Source organism: Rhinolophus sinicus, chromosome 6, assembly GCF_057876585.1.
Source record: "Rhinolophus sinicus isolate RSI-liver-muscle chromosome 6, RSI-T2T, whole genome shotgun sequence".
Lineage (NCBI taxonomy): Eukaryota > Metazoa > Chordata > Mammalia > Chiroptera > Rhinolophidae > Rhinolophus > Rhinolophus sinicus.
The window spans coordinates 47227645-47246706 of NC_142506.1; the positions used below are offsets into that span (position 1 = coordinate 47227645).

General features: G+C 41.7%; 1 protein-coding gene across 2 annotated transcripts in view; it reads right to left on the reverse strand.

Annotated features, from left to right (window-relative positions):
• The window catches only part of B3GALNT2 (beta-1,3-N-acetylgalactosaminyltransferase 2), a 50934-nt gene extending 36180 nt beyond the window's left edge, over positions 1–14754 (reverse strand). Inside the window, exons 1-2 of one of the 2 annotated variants that reach the window (XM_019746980.3) lie at positions 14401–14754; positions 4609–4756 (exon numbers count right to left, since the gene is read on the reverse strand). In XM_019746980.3, coding sequence (XP_019602539.3) covers positions 4609–4756; positions 14401–14512 — 260 coding nt within the window. In that variant the 5' untranslated portion in view covers positions 14513–14754. The remainder of the gene's footprint in view (positions 1–4608; positions 4757–14400) is intronic. The other variant, XM_088799087.1, reaches the window with a different exon arrangement.
• Between the last annotated feature and the right edge of the window lie 4308 nt (positions 14755–19062).

Consider the following 19062-nt stretch of genomic DNA (forward strand, 5'->3'; position numbering starts at 1 on the left):
TGACGGGCCCTGCTCAACTGGCACCACTGGCTCTTCCTCCCCAGCTTGTCCACGAAAAGTGGGTATGACCCCAGGGCTTTGCCCTTGGATCTCCTCTTACTCTTTTCACTTGCTCTCCCTGGACAACATTTATGCCCAAGGCTTCAGCTAGCCGGGCAATGATGCCTGAATTAGCCCCTCTAGTTTGGACCATCGTCTAAGATCCAGAAATTCACTGGACATCTTCACCTCGATGGCCCGCAGACAGCAGTGCTGGAGCTTGCTGCTACTGGCTTGAGAGCCAGCTGCTGAATTTTTAGGAAGTCTGTGGGCTGGTTATTAAGCGCAGTCTTTATTACAAATTTAATCACTTAAAATTACAATTAAATACATTATATTATAAAGAAAGGAAATACTCAATCATTTCTTAATTATTTCACTATTATCTATGCTCTGGAGGTTACTTATCTCTGTACGGTGGAAATGTTCTAACGGCACGCTACTGTGTAGCTTCCCCAACTCCGTGTTCAGAGACACCACGTTAGATGCTTGTAACTGGCCACAGTGGCAACATGTACACCAGGGAAACTGACAACCAATAAGGGTTTGATTTATTGTCTTATTGATTGTCTAGACTTAAGAAAATGATGAAGAAAATGTTAATAATGCATATTTAACTGAAAAATGTGAGGTGTCTATAGTGTCTAGAGCCACTCCATTGTGAATAGTACAAAAAATTGAGGAAAGACTCATTGTTCAAAATCTGTTATCTGATTCAGCAAAGTCGTCACTCACTGATACTGACTAGGAGTGAAGTTCTGTCACATATCTTAGTTGTCACTCTAGTCTTATTCTGTAACGTAAAGGAAATGTTTATGTCAGAACTACATGCTTTTGTCAACTGCAACCACAGTTGGTTAAAGACACAGAAGGCTAGCAAGCAACGAGGGCATCCATGAGGGTCAACTGGCTCCATGGACTTGCCAGTAGAGTATCATATTACCTGTCAGTATGTGCTATACACCCCTGCTATCGACAACACTTTTCATAAGCTACACACACATCACACTTGTTCTCAGAGTCAGCTGGTAAACATCTACCAGCACTGTCTGCAGGCACCTCAATGGCAACAAATCCACAACTGAGCTTCCCCATGAAATCTGCTCTTCTCATCTAGTACTTTTTATCTTGATGGAGGATTTCAATATTCTCCAAGTCAGAAAGCTAGCAATCATCCTAGACTCCGCCTCCTCTTTCTACATTCGGTTATTTTCTTATAAGGTCAGCACTTTAGTCCCGCCCCTTCTAAGTCCTTGCCTGAGATGTCTCATCTGCCACTGAGCTCTCAACACCAACCTCCTGCACGACCTGGTCACTGCCGAACTCTCATAGCTACACACCCTCCCCACTCATGTAACAATCTCCATCTCTCCGCCAGGCTTTCCTTCCTTAGCGCTCTGTCTCACACTCATCCACAAACACCCCCATCCCTGTGCTCCAGTGACACAGAACTGCTTGGCATTTCCCAAACACTCCAGGCTATTTTACATCTATTTACATCACAACACGTCTTATTACACTATCACACCTATTTCCTTCTACTCAACTTCAAGCCCTCCTAAAGACTCAGGCTATATTGTATCTATCTTTGTATTCCACCACACATAGTACACTACCTGCAAACAGAAGACATTATTAAATACTTGTGCAATCGACAATTTAGGGCTTTATTACAAAGGTTGTTAATTAAATAAGGTCCCTGAAATATATGTGGAGTTTGGCTACTTCAGTGAAATGCAAAATTTGAAAGTAAACTGTAACCACAGAAATGCAAATCCTTTCTTTTACTAATGGCCAACTGAGGCAGAATATCTTTCATAAACTAGTATTTAGAATAAAGTATAAACAGAAATAAATTTGCTAATTATTGTAGATATTTGTTTTGTTTTTTAAAGTCATTCTAAATAATCTTACTAGGTCCACAAAATTACTCTGCCCCAGGAAGTTGTTTTTGGCTAATATCTATTTTTATACAAATATCCCATCATTTTTATAAAACAAATCACCAAACTTACTAATTTAAAGAAAGAATGCTATGACGGCAAATGAATTACTGGTGAATGCCTGAATGTTAAATTAATTTTACTCGTTACATTTACTTGAGTCATTCCCTAAATAGTTGAGTGCTTTACTCTGTGCCAACTTCGGTTCTAGGTACTAGGAACACATGAATGAAAAAAGCTGAAGCCCCTATACTCATGAAACTTATAAATATACAATTTATAAATATACAACTAAATATAAATATACAACTAAATATAATTACACGTGCTAGTTGGTGGTATCATAAAGAAAAATAAAGCTCAGTAAGGGAAGATAGAGATGGAATAGGGGTGGGATGCTATTTAATATGGGGCTGCCTGCTGCAGTGACATCTAGTTAGAGATCTGGAGAAGTGAGCCATGAGGTATCCAGTGAAGAGTGGCACAGGTAGGGGAAACAGCAAGTACAAAGGCCCTGCGGCAGGAGCACGGTTAGTGTATCAAAGCCCAGTGAGGTGGACAGTGAAGGGGAAGTACATGTAGATGAGGTCGAAGACCACAATAAAGACTTGGTATCTCATTCTGAGCAAGAAGGGAAGTCAATGGAGGGGTACGAGCAGAAAACTGACATAATTGACTAATCTTAAAAGGTTCACTCTGGCAGCTGTATGAAAAATAAAATGTAGGGGATCACAGGTAGAAGCAGGAAATTCAGATAAGGAGGCTTCTGCAATCCAGGTGAGAGGTAATGGGTCTAGGCCAGGAGGGTGGTTCTGACAGCAGTGAAGGGGCTGAGAAGTCGGATTCCAGAAGTGATCTAATGGTAGCACCGAGAGGATACGCTGATGGACTGGATACGGTACGTGAGCGAAAGAAGCATCAGGACAACACTGTACATTTTTAAAACTTCCTATTTCCACGAGGCCTCAACGTATGAACAGGCTGTGAGTGTCCTGTCCAGGCTGGTCCTTGCCACAGGTTCCCCTTCTTGCCTTCTCGACTGTGATCTAGTGACATTCAAATGAACCAATGAGATCCCCTCTTGCCTTCTGCTTGTACAGCTGACCCTTGAACAATGCAGGGGCTGGGGGACTGAGCACGGCACAGTCGAACACCCGCATATAACTTTGACTCCCCCCAAATTTAACCACTAATAGCCTAATATTGACTGGAAGCCTTACTGATAACATAAACATTTGATTAACACATATTTTATGAGTTATACGTATTATATGTTGTATTCTTACAATAAAGGTCACTAAAGAAAATATTAAGAAAATAAAACACATTATAGTATTTATTGAAAAAATCCACATGAATGGACCCACGCAGTTCAAACGCATGTTGTTCAAGGGTCAACTGTATTCTCCACCATGACCCCCAATAAAGGTGCTTGTCCATGGGTCCTCATTCTCTTGGCTCCCCACCTGCTGGGGCGGGCCCCCTCCTGTATGGCCCCGTGTGGCGTGCTGTGCCTCCCTCTCTAGGATCTGTGAGTGTGATAAATCCTTTAATTAATTCCATATGCCTCCCGGTGCAATTTCTGTGGACGTGGCAGATTGATCTGCAAAGGCCCCACGAGGGGGACTTGCCCCCCCATTTACAATACAAACACCACGGGTTTTGGTCTGAGCACCTGGCAGGGGGATCATTATTTCTGAGCTGGGAAAGACTATATAGGAAGAGCAGGTTTTGGAGGTGGTTCTGATGGTAGAGACGATTCTGAGGCCTTTCAGTTGCCGGGTAATAGGTTCTATTATCATTGCGATCATGAACTAAAGAAACCTGTCTTGAAAAGGAATGAAAGCTGCTATGAATAAGATAGGAAATCTATAAATGTTCATTGCTGGTGACAAGAAAATTCACAACTGCAATTCGCTTTTACAGCTACTCAGTCACAAATGTGACAGTTTAATGCAATCCTCAGGGCCTTCTCTGCTTATCACCCGAGTGTCTTCACATAACTGAAGTCCAAGCTTCCATGCTTCTCTCCCACGAACGCTTCAGTACACAATCCTCAGAGGCCGGTCTCGCTGAGAAGACTAAGGCCTTAGGCTCCTAACCAGTAACCAAGCCATCTAATGTCAACACGAGCTGTGCTAGCAAAGCTCAGCCCTGGAAGGGCAGTCAGGGAGAAGTGTGGCGTATTATACACACTGCAGATCCCACAACTGAAAAACACCACAGAAGTGAAAACATTAAGTGTATCTCTGTGAAGTTAGTGAAAAGCGTATTTCGACACAATGTTTCTAAGCAGAGAACTATTCTGGAATAGAGCCTTTTAAGAATTGCCATTCCAAATCCAAGGCAAAAAAATACATAAATAAATAACGCAATAAATACTAGGGATGTATAAATACTAGGTATGTTAACCAATGACAATACTCTCCCCCAACTATCTTTAGGCTTAAAATTTTGGTTAAACTTACTCTTGAGACTCAACCATATGGAGGAAAAGCAAAATGAAATAGCCACTTCTCCCCAGAAAGAGGCCACCTGTCTGAATGACATCTCTGACTATCCAAGAAGAGGGTTTTCAGAAGTGTTCTTCAGTGAATCAGGCAAGGTGGCAACTCAGAAAACCTACCGTTGACTTAGCACTGGGTGTTGTGTTAGGTGCTTCAGCCAGGTGCCTCTTATCACGTTTCGAAGTTCATGGTGATTGCGGGCCGACAACACACCAACTACCACATCATAGTGACTAGATTCCCACCGAGGAAATGAGGTCAACTGATCTAGAAATAAGCAACAATAAATTGGAAATGTCAATTACTAAGTTCAATGTTTAACACAAACATGTTTATTATGAAATATAAATATATATGTTCATGTACAGAAAAAACAAATGCAAAGAAAAAAATTTTTTCAAGCACCCATAAACCCACCATCCAGGGATAACTACTACTAACGTTTTGGTGTAGTCTTTTTGTCTTCCACACACATATATGTATTCATGCTCACATAAGCATGTAAAGTCTTCAAAACAAACAAGATGTTTATGGAAAGAATCAGTTTTGTAAGGCGATGTGGCACAAACCACAGAATAGTGGGCAGGCAGAGTCAACTAGGCCATAGCCAGAATCATATTACATATAAAAGTTATTTAACTTGTTGAATCTCAGTTTCCTTAACTACAAGTAGGTATAATACTGCTCGGACCAGTAGAGTTGTCATAAAAATTAAATAAGATAATGTGTACAAAGGTCCTAGTTTGGTACCAGGCAAGTAGATGGCAACTAACGATGACGACAATGACGACAAAGAAATGTGCTTTCAAAAGGTGAAGTCTCGCATTGATATTAGTTATTAGGTTTGGGAGGTGAAGCGGAAAGACTCCCATCTGGAAAAGCACCAGAACCCTTATTAATGCCAATAAATTCTACAGCCAGCAAACCTTTTATCACTTACTAAATATTCTAAAGAATGAGGGGAAGCAACATTTCTAGTAAGAAAAAAATAAAATCAAGTGACAAGTCATATGAATGGCTCATTTTTTACTGTCACAAGGTTTAATGGATAGGATTACATTTTAAAAATTTGTCCTTAGAAAGAAGATAGAAGGGAAAGATACTTTGTCCCTGTGTTTGTCACCAGTTTCAAAGCTTGAGAGCTACAAGCTTATAAATAGCTCTGATGAGGGATCCATTTCATCTTTCTCCAATGATGGAAACTGATCCAAAATGTTTCCAAAAATAAATGATTGAAGGCCAGGGATTTACTACATTAAATGCAATGTTTTTATATGCCATAGGATCTAGGTATTCAGTCAAAAGACAACAAAAACATGTTGACATTTTTTTCAAAAGACCAATTAATAAAAAGAAAATCTGGGGACAGATTCTTCTAATTGGATAATTATAGGAATATAGGAATTTCCGTATGGATCTTTTTTTCCACAACAGATACGATTCTAAAAAGGTACTTCAATTCTAAAATGGTACAGAGATACTTGTTATCTCACCCTACCATAAATCTTGTACTAAAACGAATTCTTCTATAAAGGACAATTTATCTTTAATTGTTAATCCAAATTTTCATGGATTAAGTTTAACAGGCCATATTTATTAAACACCTACTATATACTATGTATCGAGTATCATTTAATGCTCACAACCCTAAGAAGTAGGTAGAGTTAGGCTCCTTATTAAACAAATGAGGAGACACAGAATTCAGTAACTTCCCCTTAGTCAAACAGCTAGCAAATGGCGAGGCTAAGATTTGATCCCAGGCAATCTAACTCTATTCTTCATCACTATTCCATTCCACTAAGCTGTAAAGCCTAATGTAGCTCATCTGAGTCTAAATTCTGATCTTTTATCCACAACACCAATTCAAGTGGTGAATCAACTGAAAATGCTAGTTAGCACTTTTGATTTTTAAAAAATGGCCCAGGAACATTTTTTTCTCAGATCTCCCCCCCTCCCATCCATCTAAATATTTAACAATACAATGAAAGTTGTGGCTACCGATGGAACTAACTCTAAATGAGTCTGAATTTGTAGAATAAGTTAAACATTTATGTAAAATTCGTAATGATAGCCCATTCCCCTGACCCCTACTTTTACACAGAAATACTAACAGTAAGCACATTTTAGTAACGAGGCAAATGGAGTAACCAGACATATCTGACACTTATTTCATAGTCACCATATTTGACGCTGCATAGTATCAGTAAGAAGTTATTATACTTAAATCCCCTTGTGCCTTCAGTTTCTTAATCAGAGAAAACAGATACCAAAAAAAAAGTCTTTAGATATTGTATTTCATGTTTCAAAATGTCTTCTCAAAGGGTTAAATGCTGTAGAAGAGCAAATATCCCATTTAACCCAAATGCCTCATTTATTTGACATCAGAAAACCAGGTTGCTGCACACAAGTGAAATTTCAAAATAACTGAAACATCCCTTTCGATGCCAAACATCATTACCTTATTTTTTATGGATAATCAAAATAAATCTTTTAGAAATGGATTACATGAAACATAACCTTTTCTTGATGACAAAAACCTCTATTAAAAAATTTCTCAGATCTATCCCTTTCTCGTCATTAATTTTAGCCGCTGCTTCAGTTCAGACTTTTCTCTTCCACCTGGACCATTACCAGGGTGTCCCAGTTGTTTCTCCATGACTTCCCGTATCACCCCATATCAAACAAGAGTTTTCTGAAAGTAAACAGACACGAAGATAACCACATGGCACAAGAAAGTCTCATGGATTATGACTGTACACTACTTTTGGATCTTATTCCACTCTCTGCCACTGCCAATCTTCCCTGTTTCTAATCCATGTCTAAACTGCTTCTGTTGAACTGCTTTACTTTATATTCATTTCTCTTTTCCTCACAGAGGAGAAGTCATACATGGCAGGTTTTGGACTTTTAGAGAACTTTCTACTTCCAGATATACTGAAAAATAGGTTTCTAAAGACTCAACCAAAAAACTATTAGAATTAATAAACAAATTTAGTAAAATTGCAGGATACAAAATCATTCTTGTATACTGACAAAATAATCAGGTTCAGCCGTATACATGCAATAATAACAAATAATCAAAAAAGAAATTAAGAAAAGAATCCTATTTACAAATGTATCAAAAAGAATAAAATACCTAGAAATAAATTTAACCAAGGAAGTGAAAGACGCGCACACTGAAAACTATAAGACATTGAATAAACTGAAGACACAAATAACTGGAAAGATATTCTGTGTTCATGGGTTGCAAGAATTAATATTGTTAAAATGCCCATGTTATCCAAAGTGATCTATAGACTCAATGCCATTTCTATCAAAATTCTAATGGCATTTTCCACAGAAATACAACCAACAATCCTAAAATTTGTATGGACCACAAAAGACCCAAGTAGCCAAAGCCATCCTGAGAAGGAAGAACTTAGTTGGAGGGATCACACTTCCTGATTTCAAAATATACTACAAAGTTATCGTAATCAAAACTGTATGGTATTGGCATAAAAACAGATAGATCAATGGAACAGAATAAAGTTGAGGAATAAACCCACACATAGCCAATTAATTTATGACAAAGGAACCAAGAATATACAACAGAGAAAGAACGGTCTCTTCAATAAATGGTGCTGGGAAAACTGGACACCTACATGCAAAAGAATGAAAATGGAACACTACCTGACACCATATACAAGAATCAACTCAAAATTAAATATTTGAAAGACCTAAAACCATAAGACTCCTAGAAGAAAACACAGGCGCTAAGCCTTGACATTAGTCTTGCTGATAATTTTTTGGATTTCACATCAAACACAGGCAACAAAAGCAAAAATAAACAAGTGGGACTATATCAAAATAAAAGGCTTCTGCACAGCAAAGGAAACCATTAACCAAATGAAAAGGCAACATATTGAGTGGGAGAAAATATCTGCAAATCATGTGTCTGATAAGGGATTAATATCCAAAATACATAAATCCAAAATACAACTCAATGGCAAAAAACCCAAACAATCCTACTGAAAAATGGCCAGAGGATCTGAATAGACATTTTCCCAAGAGGACATACAGATGGCCAACAGGTACATGAAAAGATGCTCAACATCACTCATCATCAGGGAAAGGCAAGTCAAAACCACAATGAGATGTCACCTCACACCAGTTAGAATGGCTAGTATTAAAAAGACAAGAAATAACAAATGTTGGCGAGGATGTGGAGAAAAGGGAACCATCGTGCACTGTTGGTGGGAATGTAAAATGGCGCAGCCACTATGGAAACCAGTATGGAGGTTCCTCAAAAACTTAAAAATAGCAATACCATAGGATCCAGCAATTTTTACTTCAGGGTATTTATTTGAAGGAAACGAAAACGCTAATTTGAAAAGATATACGCACCCCCATGTTCCTTGCAGCTTTATAATAGCCAAGACACAGAAATATATTCTATCCACCAGTGGATGAATGGATAAAGAAAATTTGTTATATACACATAATGGAAAATTATTCAGTCATAAAACAGATGGAAATTTTGCTATTTGCAACAAGGTTGGATCTTGAAGGCATTATGCTAAGTGAAATAAATCAAAAAGAGAAAGACAACTAACATATAATCTCAATCACATGTAGAATCTAAAATAAACAAACCAAACCAAAACACTGAACCCATAGATACAGATAATATTGGTGGTTGCCAGAGGCAGGGGGTGGGCTGGGCAAAGTGAGAGAAGGTAGTCCAAAGGTACAAATTTCCAGTTATAAAATAAGTAAGTCATGGGGATGTACTTTACAGAAAGCTAACTACAGTTAATGATACTGTATTGTGAATTTGAAAGTTGCTGAGAGTAGATATTTAAAGTTCCTATCACATGTTCCTTGCAGCTTTATAATAGCCAAGACATGGAAATATATTCTGTCCATCAGTGGATGAATGGATAAAGAAAATTTGTTATATATACATAATGGAAAATTATTCAGTCATAAAACAGAAGGAAATTTTGCTAGTTGCAACGAGGTTGGACCTTGAAGGCAATATGCAAAGTGAAATAAATCAAAAAGAGAAAGACAATAATGTGTAACTGTGTGGTGATGGATGTTAACTATACATATCATGGTCATGCTGCAATATGTACATATATCCAATCATTATGCTGCACACTGGAAACTGTAAATTATACCCCAATTTTACAAAGTAGGTTGTTCTACCACATACCATCAATGTAAAGCAGCCCGGCAGACCCATGAGTACTGTGTTACCCAGTATGAAACCCACAGTGGATGCTCAATAAATGCCTGTGTAACAACCTCTAAGTTCCTACCCCCCCTTCCTAGCGTTTGGCTCTCCACTTTCCTCACCCTCTGCTACATGTTGCAACAATGGGATACCGAGTTTGATGCTGGTGTCCCCAAAACAGGAAAAGAAACACTAAGAAGTAAATATGTGACAAGACAATGATAATTCACAGAAGAAATGCAAACAGCCTACAAACCTATGAAAAAGCTCAATTTCCTAGGAATCGAGTTTGAATCAGAGCAATTGAGATACAGTTTTATTGTACATTCAAACTGACAAATATCTTAAGTGACAATACCCAAATGACTAGTATTTCAAGGAAATATTGATAGTTATTTCAAGGAAATGGCTACTCTCCTCTACTGCTGGTAGAAATATAATTTGGTAGAGTCTTCTGCGGGACACTTTCCCAATGCACATCAAGTAACTCGGAACCGTGTAAGTTTTGTCCAGCAATTCTATGTATACGAACTTATTCTAAAGAAATAATCAGTGATGCACTAAAAGATGTCTATTCATCATAGTGTCACTTATTAGTAGAGAAAACCTGCAAAATACATAGATGCACAAATAATGGATTAAATAGACTATGGTTGGTGTATCTATTAATATATGCTAGACTACTATGCAGTCATTAAAATTATGTTGTAAACCTATCATTAAATATTGTTCTTGGGGGGTGGGGGGTGGGAGATGAAGGTAAGGGGGATCAAATATATGGTGATGGAAGGAGAGCTGACTCTGGGTGGTGAACACACAATGGGATTTATAGATGATGTAATACAGAATTGTACACCTGAAATCTATGTAATTTTACTAATAATTGTCACCCCAATAAATTTAATTAAAAAAAAATACTGTTCTACCATATTCAGTAAGACAAGCAGGCTATAAGAACAACGTACATACTGCATGGTTCTATTCACATAAAGTGCAAAAACAAGCAAATCTGCCATTAACGATGAGGACAGTGGCACCACTCTCAGAAGTGACAGAAGGAGCATGAAGGGAGCTGCTGGGGTGTGGGCAGTGTTCCTGTTTTTAATTGGGGTGATTAGTTGGGTGTATTCAGTGTGTGAAAACATATCAAGCTGCATATTTATTTACATGTATTTTTCTGAATGTATATTATACTTCAATAAAAATTTTAAGATATACTAATTCCCCCCGAACATATATTACATGTATGTACATTCAAAACTGTCCAGTACAGATCATTTTTCCTTTTTAAAAAATAATTTCAAAATTTTCTACAAAGAATGTGTTTTACTTTCATAAGACAAAAAATTAAATCATAAGGTCATCGTGGAAAACACGATCTATAAGTGACAAATTCATTCACACTTTGCCAGTTTTATTCTCTTGATTCATTTCTTCAAATTACTGAGCACCTCTTATGTTCATTGTTGTAGCTGGCAGATACATACAGCAATAAACAAACATTCAGTGTCAAGAATAATTAAAACCCCACAAGAGCTCCCTGATGACATCGGCCATTTCTCTTGTTTAATATGTAATATATCCTGAGAGTCTGGCAACCTGCTAGGTTCTGCACGGACAGGGGACGTCCAAAAGTTTATTGAAGAAGAGGGAGACTGACTTCAAAACTGATTGTTCAAAATAAGCCCAAGGAGTCTTAAAAATCAGACCAGAATTGTCACTTGTATATGCATGTTCTCAGATGACATCAAAATAGACAGAAATCTTGAAAATGAGGAAGTCATTCAGTTCATCACAGATCTCCTGATAAGAACCATCATCACCCACAGCCCAGCAAGCTCTTGCAATTTCAGACACCTCCCTAGCACAGACACCAGCCACTAAGCACTCCACTACCATCCTCCCTAAGATTCATGGAGTGTTCACTGTGAATCAGGTACTGTTCTGGGTGTTTTATCAGCTGCACCTTCACAAAAACCCTATGAGGTCATCATTTTATAAACATGGGAACAAGCACAGACGAGATCAGCATCTAGGGATAATTTTGGATGAAACAGCCCCAGGCAAAATTTCAAAGCAAGCTCCGTCTTTTGCCTCTACTTGCCCTGTGTCTGTTTCAATTAGACCTTGAGAGCAGGGACCAGCACAACACCCAGCATCAAGGCATTTGCCGGATATGCTCATTTCCGACATTCCAGAAAGAGAAGCCTTCCTTTAGCACATCATTTCTAAATTAACTTAAAAGATTCCTGCTCAGGCATGACCCCACATGGTCATCTCCAGTCCAACGGCTGTCTCTGCCTCCATCTTCCTCGTCACCCCTAAACGTGCTGGCTTCCACGAGACCTGCTCCCGCTTCACCAGTTGCTCTCCCTGCGCTTCAGCTGTTTAAAATGAGCCAGTGCCTTAGAAATGTACCAAGTGACTCACTTCATCCAGGTCCTCGCTCAACTGTCACCTCTTCAGAGGCCTGCCCTGACCTCTGTATTTAAAACAGCAGCACATCATTCTCTGCCCTCTGACACCACTTTATTTTTGTCGCCAGACTTCTCACTTCCCCCTAGGCTATTCAATAATTACTTCCTATGTTTTGTCTTCCCTTCTAAATTGTAAACGGCATGAAGGCAGGGACTTTATCCTGATCCTGCTGGAATTCCACATCTACAGCTGGGCAGGCACAGCAGGCTCTCAAATATCTGCTGAATCAACTGCAAGTCAGAGGGCCTTTTTTTAATATTCAGGGAAGGTAAATGTCCCTTTCAAAAAATACTGCAGTGACTTAATGAGACTGGACACAAAGAGGCAGGAGAGAAGAGAGAACAAAAACAAATCTTACAGAACACTTATCAAAATCCTGTATTTTCTCTCACTTTAGGCTTACGGTATAATGATATGAGGGTAAAATGCCCAAATGTTTTATTTTAAACATGGTGACAACACGATGGGGATGGGAATGGCGGGAAATTTTAGCAATCAAAATGCTACCATTGTTTTTAGTTTTGAAAGTAAGAAAGGAAAGTTAGGACCCTGTCAGGTTTCATGTACTTGATTAAAATACTCTAATTTGTTACCTAACCAGGTGCACAATATCCAGTTAATTTATATACTAGTACTGATCGCTACCCTGTAGCCACATCCCTTTTTTGGGCCTATCTCGTTTCCCGTCATCTGCCTGGTCTAAGTGGATGGCAGGTGAGGGCATCATCCAAACACTAACGGAATGGGACAAACTTATCTCTCAAACTGAGAAATTATCAGCAGGCTCACTAAGTTTTACACTTGAAGACAGGGTTTTTGATTGTTTATAGAACCCAAAGACTGTTAAGGTCATACGTACTCCAAGGACACCCTGCAAGTAAATTCCAGTAGAGCTCACGCATCACACGGAAAAACACACACACAAAAAACACGCACACACAAAAAAAAGAAAGGAAAGAAAAAGAAACCTATGAAATACAAACCCAGCAAATGTTACAAAGCGTTTTACCTACATGGCAGTCTTTCCTCAGATCAGTTCACAAAATACTAAAAAAACAAAAATCCTAACCTGTTAATAGGTTAAAAGCCCTGTAACACTGTACTTTCATTAAATCATTTAAAGAGTATTTTAATTCTGTTCAAGTGACACAAATAGCCTTTTCAAAGAGCTTGTGGCTTGTCTAACAAAAAAAGATGTTAAGAGATAGTTACCAGAAGAACCCCAATAACAACGAGACTGCTTTGAGGATTGCCGAATTAGTTTCTATACGTTCTACTTATAAGTTAAGGCACAGACCCATCTCAGAATTGCAAATATTCAATTCTAATTTTAAAAACTTTTGGATAACAGCTGTTTGGGGGAGAAGTGAAAAGAAAAAAAAAATCCCCACGTAGTTAAAAAAAAAAAAGGGAGGATTACTTCATCTTCAAAGGAGCCTTTTTGGTTTCTTTATATGTCCTAGGGCAAGCCCTTTAAAAAGGAGACAAAAATAGGGAAACCTTAAGTAGTGCTCAGGGCGGTGGAACCCGGTAACAACACAAAAAAAATCCACTGGGCACCTACTATGGGCAAAGCGTTCAACTGGGCTGTGAAGTGAAAAAGATTTCATTCCCATGAGAGAATGTTTTAGAGCAAACGGATACGACCGTCGAGAAGTTGTCTTTTCCTGTTACTTCATTAATGCTTCACAAGCCAAATTCACAGGTGCAACTCCACGCGTCGCTGGGCTCTATTTCGTGTCTACATTTGTGTAACCGACTTACATCGCAGAGTTTTCAAAGAATACGAAACAGTATATTCTTGAAACAAAATTATTCCTTAAAAGCAAAGCCCAGCCACCTTGTAACACATGCAAAGACATGATCCACGGCACTAAGAGTCCTGACCGAATGAGACCAACAAGTTGAGAGGAAGAAAGCGACCCGGTGGCCCGAGCCGCTGGCGGCTGAAGGACACGCGAGGCTCTGCCCCCAGCGGGCCCCGCCGACCCCGCCCGGGGGCCACCGAAGGACCCGCGGTTGCCGGCACCCGCTGGGGCCACAAAGGAAGCGGGGAGGTGAGCGGCCCTGGGAGGCGCACAGAGAGCGCCTTCAAGTTTGCCCGACTCTAACGCTCGCGGATGAAAAGGGCCATCTGTGTGGCCCGGCGACACCGTGTGTGGCCCGTGCCCCGGACTCCCGCCCCCGCGGCCAGCCGTGTCCGGCCGGAGCTCACCTGCGGGGCCGGAGGCGGAGGCGCGCGCGGGTGGCGGGGAGCGCAGCCGCAACCAGAGGTGCAGCGCGGCCCCGAGCACGCACGGGCACAGCAGCACCAGCCAGTTTCGCATTGGCCGCCCCCGCCGGCCCCACCTCGCGCCCCCGCCGCGCGCCGGGCTCTCCCGCGTCCCGGCGGAGGGGAGGGGGTCTGCAAGTGGGGCGGCCGACGAGCGGCGGCCGACACTCTCGGGACCACTCTGCGTGCACCCGCTGCCGTCCAGGCTCCTCGTGGCTCCCGGCCCCGCACCTCCGGGTCCTCAGACTCCTCAGACCGCGGGCGGCGGCGGCTAGGCGGCCGGAGCCCCGCCCCTCTGCCCGGCCTTCCCTCAGCCCCGCCCTCCTTTTCTCTCACTCGCCCCTCCCCTTCCTCCGCATCCCCTCCCGCTCCCGCCAGCCAGCTGGGAGCTGAAGTCCCGCTTCGGGCCCAGACAGGGGTGCACAAGTGACTCCAAGGCTCGTAAACTACATTTCCCAGAATCCCAGGCACTTGCTTACGTCCCTCGGCGGGCGCGAAGGCGAAGCGCGATGCCCCACACGGAGCATGCGCATCCCTTCTTAAAGCCTTCTACACCCCCTACGGCAGAGGGGAGGGAATGCGGGCAAACCTGGTGCTCGGAGAGGGCGGCAGCCGCGGGTTCTTAGCCCGGCTGATGTCAGTCTAAGGAACTACGAGTGACTCCTGTTTTCAATCACACAGAAATGCTGCCTTCTGTGCGAGGCGGGATCCTGTTGTGTCCTCGGCCCGCAGGGCGGGCGAGGCAGCCTGATGCGGGTCCCAGCAGTGAACCATCTAGTGTTAGTCTTGGTGTAACGGGTAGCGGCCCTGCCCGTCTCTGTGTTCAGGAACTCCGGAGGAGTTACCGCACCCAGGGAGGGGACCGAGCTGTGGGCAGAGGTCCACGTGCCCGGGTTCACGCTGGCGCTGCAGAGTACGGAATGGAGCCGGTGTTTGCGCGCCTCCTGCAGCACGTGTATCCCGAGAGCCGTGAACTCCTGGCTGGATGAGGTCTCCGTGCTCACCTTCCACGCGAGTGGTATCCAGGTGCATGCAGCTGCGGCCTCTCCTGGCCTGGGGGCCAAACGCACGAAGGGCCCTCGTGGAGACGGGGGTGAGGTGAAGAGGCCAGATCCTCAGGAAAGGATGACCATGGGTGCCTACTTACAGTTTTTTGTTTTAAGTTTCACAAATTGTCACAATAGTCTTGGTGAAAGCCACAGAAAATCCACTTAAAACAGACTTAAGGAAAATAAGATAATCTGTTCAAGTAACTGAACAGTCGGAAAGGAGACGAATCAGGCATGGTTAGTGCTACAGACTCAGTGGCAATTTAATTTCAGCAAAACAGCCCTCTATTAAAATGACTTCTTATTGGATTGTTTTGTAATATTGTCTGCACTATATTTAATTTTACATCTATTTTGGTTTAACAGTTGTATAAAAGCTATAAACCTGAGGCGTTTATACTATATGTGTGGGAACAGATCCCCAGAGAGCAGTTTCCAGGCTCTCGGCCTCATATGGAGGGGTGCTGGCTCGGGTGGTAGATGGCCGTCAGCTGTAACCATCGAGCCATTGGCCACTAATATAACTGCTGCAGCTACAGAGCAGAAGAGCAGAGTGGAGGAGAGTCGTCGGTTGGCAGAAAAGCGGACAGCAGGTCGCACGTCGTGTGAACTCAGCCTCTAGTGAGACCACAGTGATATGACTTCCCTACCTATGGCTCTGTGGGTGTTCCTTTTGGGCCTAGCCACATCCTGCGTTCTTATATGGGGAGCAGGAGTAGAGACCCCACAGGCGGTCCCGCACGACACCTGTGTTCTTGTGCAGGGAGTGGGAGCAGAGATCCTGCATGACACCCTGCACGACAATATGTTTGTATGTAAGCAAAATAAAAATTTAATATGCGGTCAGAAATAACTTTTTTCCTATAAAGAAATTTGGATGTTTGTTAGCAATCTATTGCTACCAACAAATCACTCCAAAACTCTTAAAACGGCAATAATTGACTATGTCTCACAATTTCTGTGGGTCAGGAATTTGGGAGCTAAGTTCTGGTTCAGGGTCTCCCATGAAGTTGCAGGAAGGGGCTGTGGTCCTCTGTAAGCTTGACTGGTGGTGGATCATCTGCTTCCTGGGTGGCTGTCGCGCGGGGTGTCATGCGGGGTCTCTGGTCCTGCTCCCCGCACAAGAACGCAGGATACGGTGAGGCCAAAAAGGAACACCCACGGAGCCATAAATTGGGGAGTCATACCACTATATTCTTGCTGGTGGTTGGGTTGGAGACACAGGGAGCAGACATCCGCCAGTACCCTAAAAAGGGGCCCTTCTACACCCCAATCTCACTGGCGGCAGGGCAAGACACACGAAGTAGGATCCACACGATCCGCAATCCACCGTCCACTTTTCTGCCTGCCAACCAACCAACTAGCCCAGTCACGGCAGTTATATCAGTGACTAATTGGCTAACTGGTTACAGCTGATGGCCAACCAATCACAGCTGATGGCCATCTACTACCCGAGCCAGCACCTTTCCACGTGAGGCTGAGAACCTGGAAATTGCTCTCTGGGACTCTGTCCCCACAGTGGCTCACTTACCTGGCTGACAAGCTGGTGCTTCCTTTGACCTCACTAAGTGGGTCTTTCTAGTGAGCTGCTTTAGTGTTCCTGCACCACGGTGATTTGCTTCCCCAAGAGCTAGAAATCCAACAGACCAGTGCAGGTGCTGCAACACCTTTTATGATGAATCCTGTCACTTCTGCAGTGTTCTATCGGTCACACAGAACAGTCCTGATTCACTGCGGAAGGAGCAACAGAATGGTGTGAATACCAGAGGCAAGGATCATTGGGGGTCATCTTAGAAGTTGGCTACCTGAGTACGTTACACAAATATGAGAAACACTACTGTTTCTAAACAGTTTGGGGAGTCTTTCGGGCCCCTACATACTCTCCATGGCATCCTGAATACCCTGAAGACAAGAAAGAACATTTTTTCTTCTTGTGGGAAACATGGAATTAACAGGCTGTGATTATCTTCTCCTGGCAAATGTCACTAAGATCTGCATGCCCCTTTCCCAGGACACTGTCTACATAGCTCAATAAGGAAGGAGAGTATGTTATGTCTACAAATTTCTTGTTAGAAATTCTTTGCTTAGGAACTATGCTGACCTGCTTTCTACATTTCAATGAAATAAATTGTCAAGAAAGTAATTGGTTGTTACTAAGGGTGTCCTGTTTTTTATCCTCAAGAAACATAGTAAAAGGTCTCTTGATAGCCTGAGATTTTCATTTTGTGATTACACAATTATAATGAGTTAACCCAAAAAGAGGAGTAATCTCTAATTTAGGCAGATCTATTAATTCAGCAAATACTTATTGAGCAGCTATTATGTGCCAGGCACTTTTGTAGGTACTTGGGATAAATCGAACTACAGATGTGACAGAGAAATACATGTTAGCAGTGAGAGGATCGTAAGTGCTGCAGAAAACAAACAGTAGCACAGGGTAGGAGGATTGGGAATGTGGAATTGAAATGGGGCAGATAATAGCAGTATTTAAACAACTGTTCAAAGTTACAATGAGAACTAAAGGGAGGAATAAACAAAACCATCTTAATGACTAATCAAGATGTTCTTTTCAATTACCAAAATGCTTTAACCTACAGAGGAAATGTCATTGGCACTCCGACAGGCCTGTAATAAAAATTGTGAATAACATTTTAGCATCTTCAGATCCCACCACAGGGGGAGCCATCTATATCACCTATTCATAGGACCAGTGACCCTTCCATTTACTTGTCTCCTGTCCCCTAATAAACTCAAGACTAAGGTGGGTAAAGATCATAGAAAGACAGTATTTATAATGGAAAGAAGGAACTTTCAAAACCTGGAGATGATAACAGTGTGCAGCCTCAAGGTACTCATAGTCTAAGATGTGAACAAGTTAACAGAGAATTAGAATTACGGAGAGGCCATCATGAGAAAGGAACCACAGTGTTATGGCCGCAGAAAGCAGGAGGTATCCGTCCCCTCTCCCCCACTAAGCTGCCCCAGAAGAGGCTTCCCCTTGAAAGTACAGAACTGGGTCTTGAAATCAGAGGCCAGTTAAGGCCAGAGGGTGGGAAAGGCACTCCAGAGCACCCCAGGCAAAAATAAATAATAAAACAAATAGACCCAAGACAGTGATGGCATGGCAATTAGAGAAATGCTTCCCTAAGGTTTGACCTTAGGAAAGTTAGGGCTGGGGAATGGTGACAGGTAAACAGAGGCAGAGGCCAGATCAAGGTCGCATGCTGTGCTAAGGAATTTGGATTATCCTGAAGGCTGTGGGGGAGAATTTTCTTTTTTCTGACTACAAAGTACTGCATGATTATAAAAAGGAATTTGGAAAATATAGAAGACTATAAAGAAGAAACTAAATTACACCAAATAAAATTATATTATTTTTCCTTTTGTTTAATTTTTTTAAATGTTGTAATCATATGAATTTATATCCATTTATTTTCACCTAACATATAACAGAAGCATTTTCACATTTAATTTGTAATCTTAGAAAATATAACTTTTAATCATTTAATCATTTGTCCACACTGTAATTTCTTACCTGGTCCCCTATTATTGGACA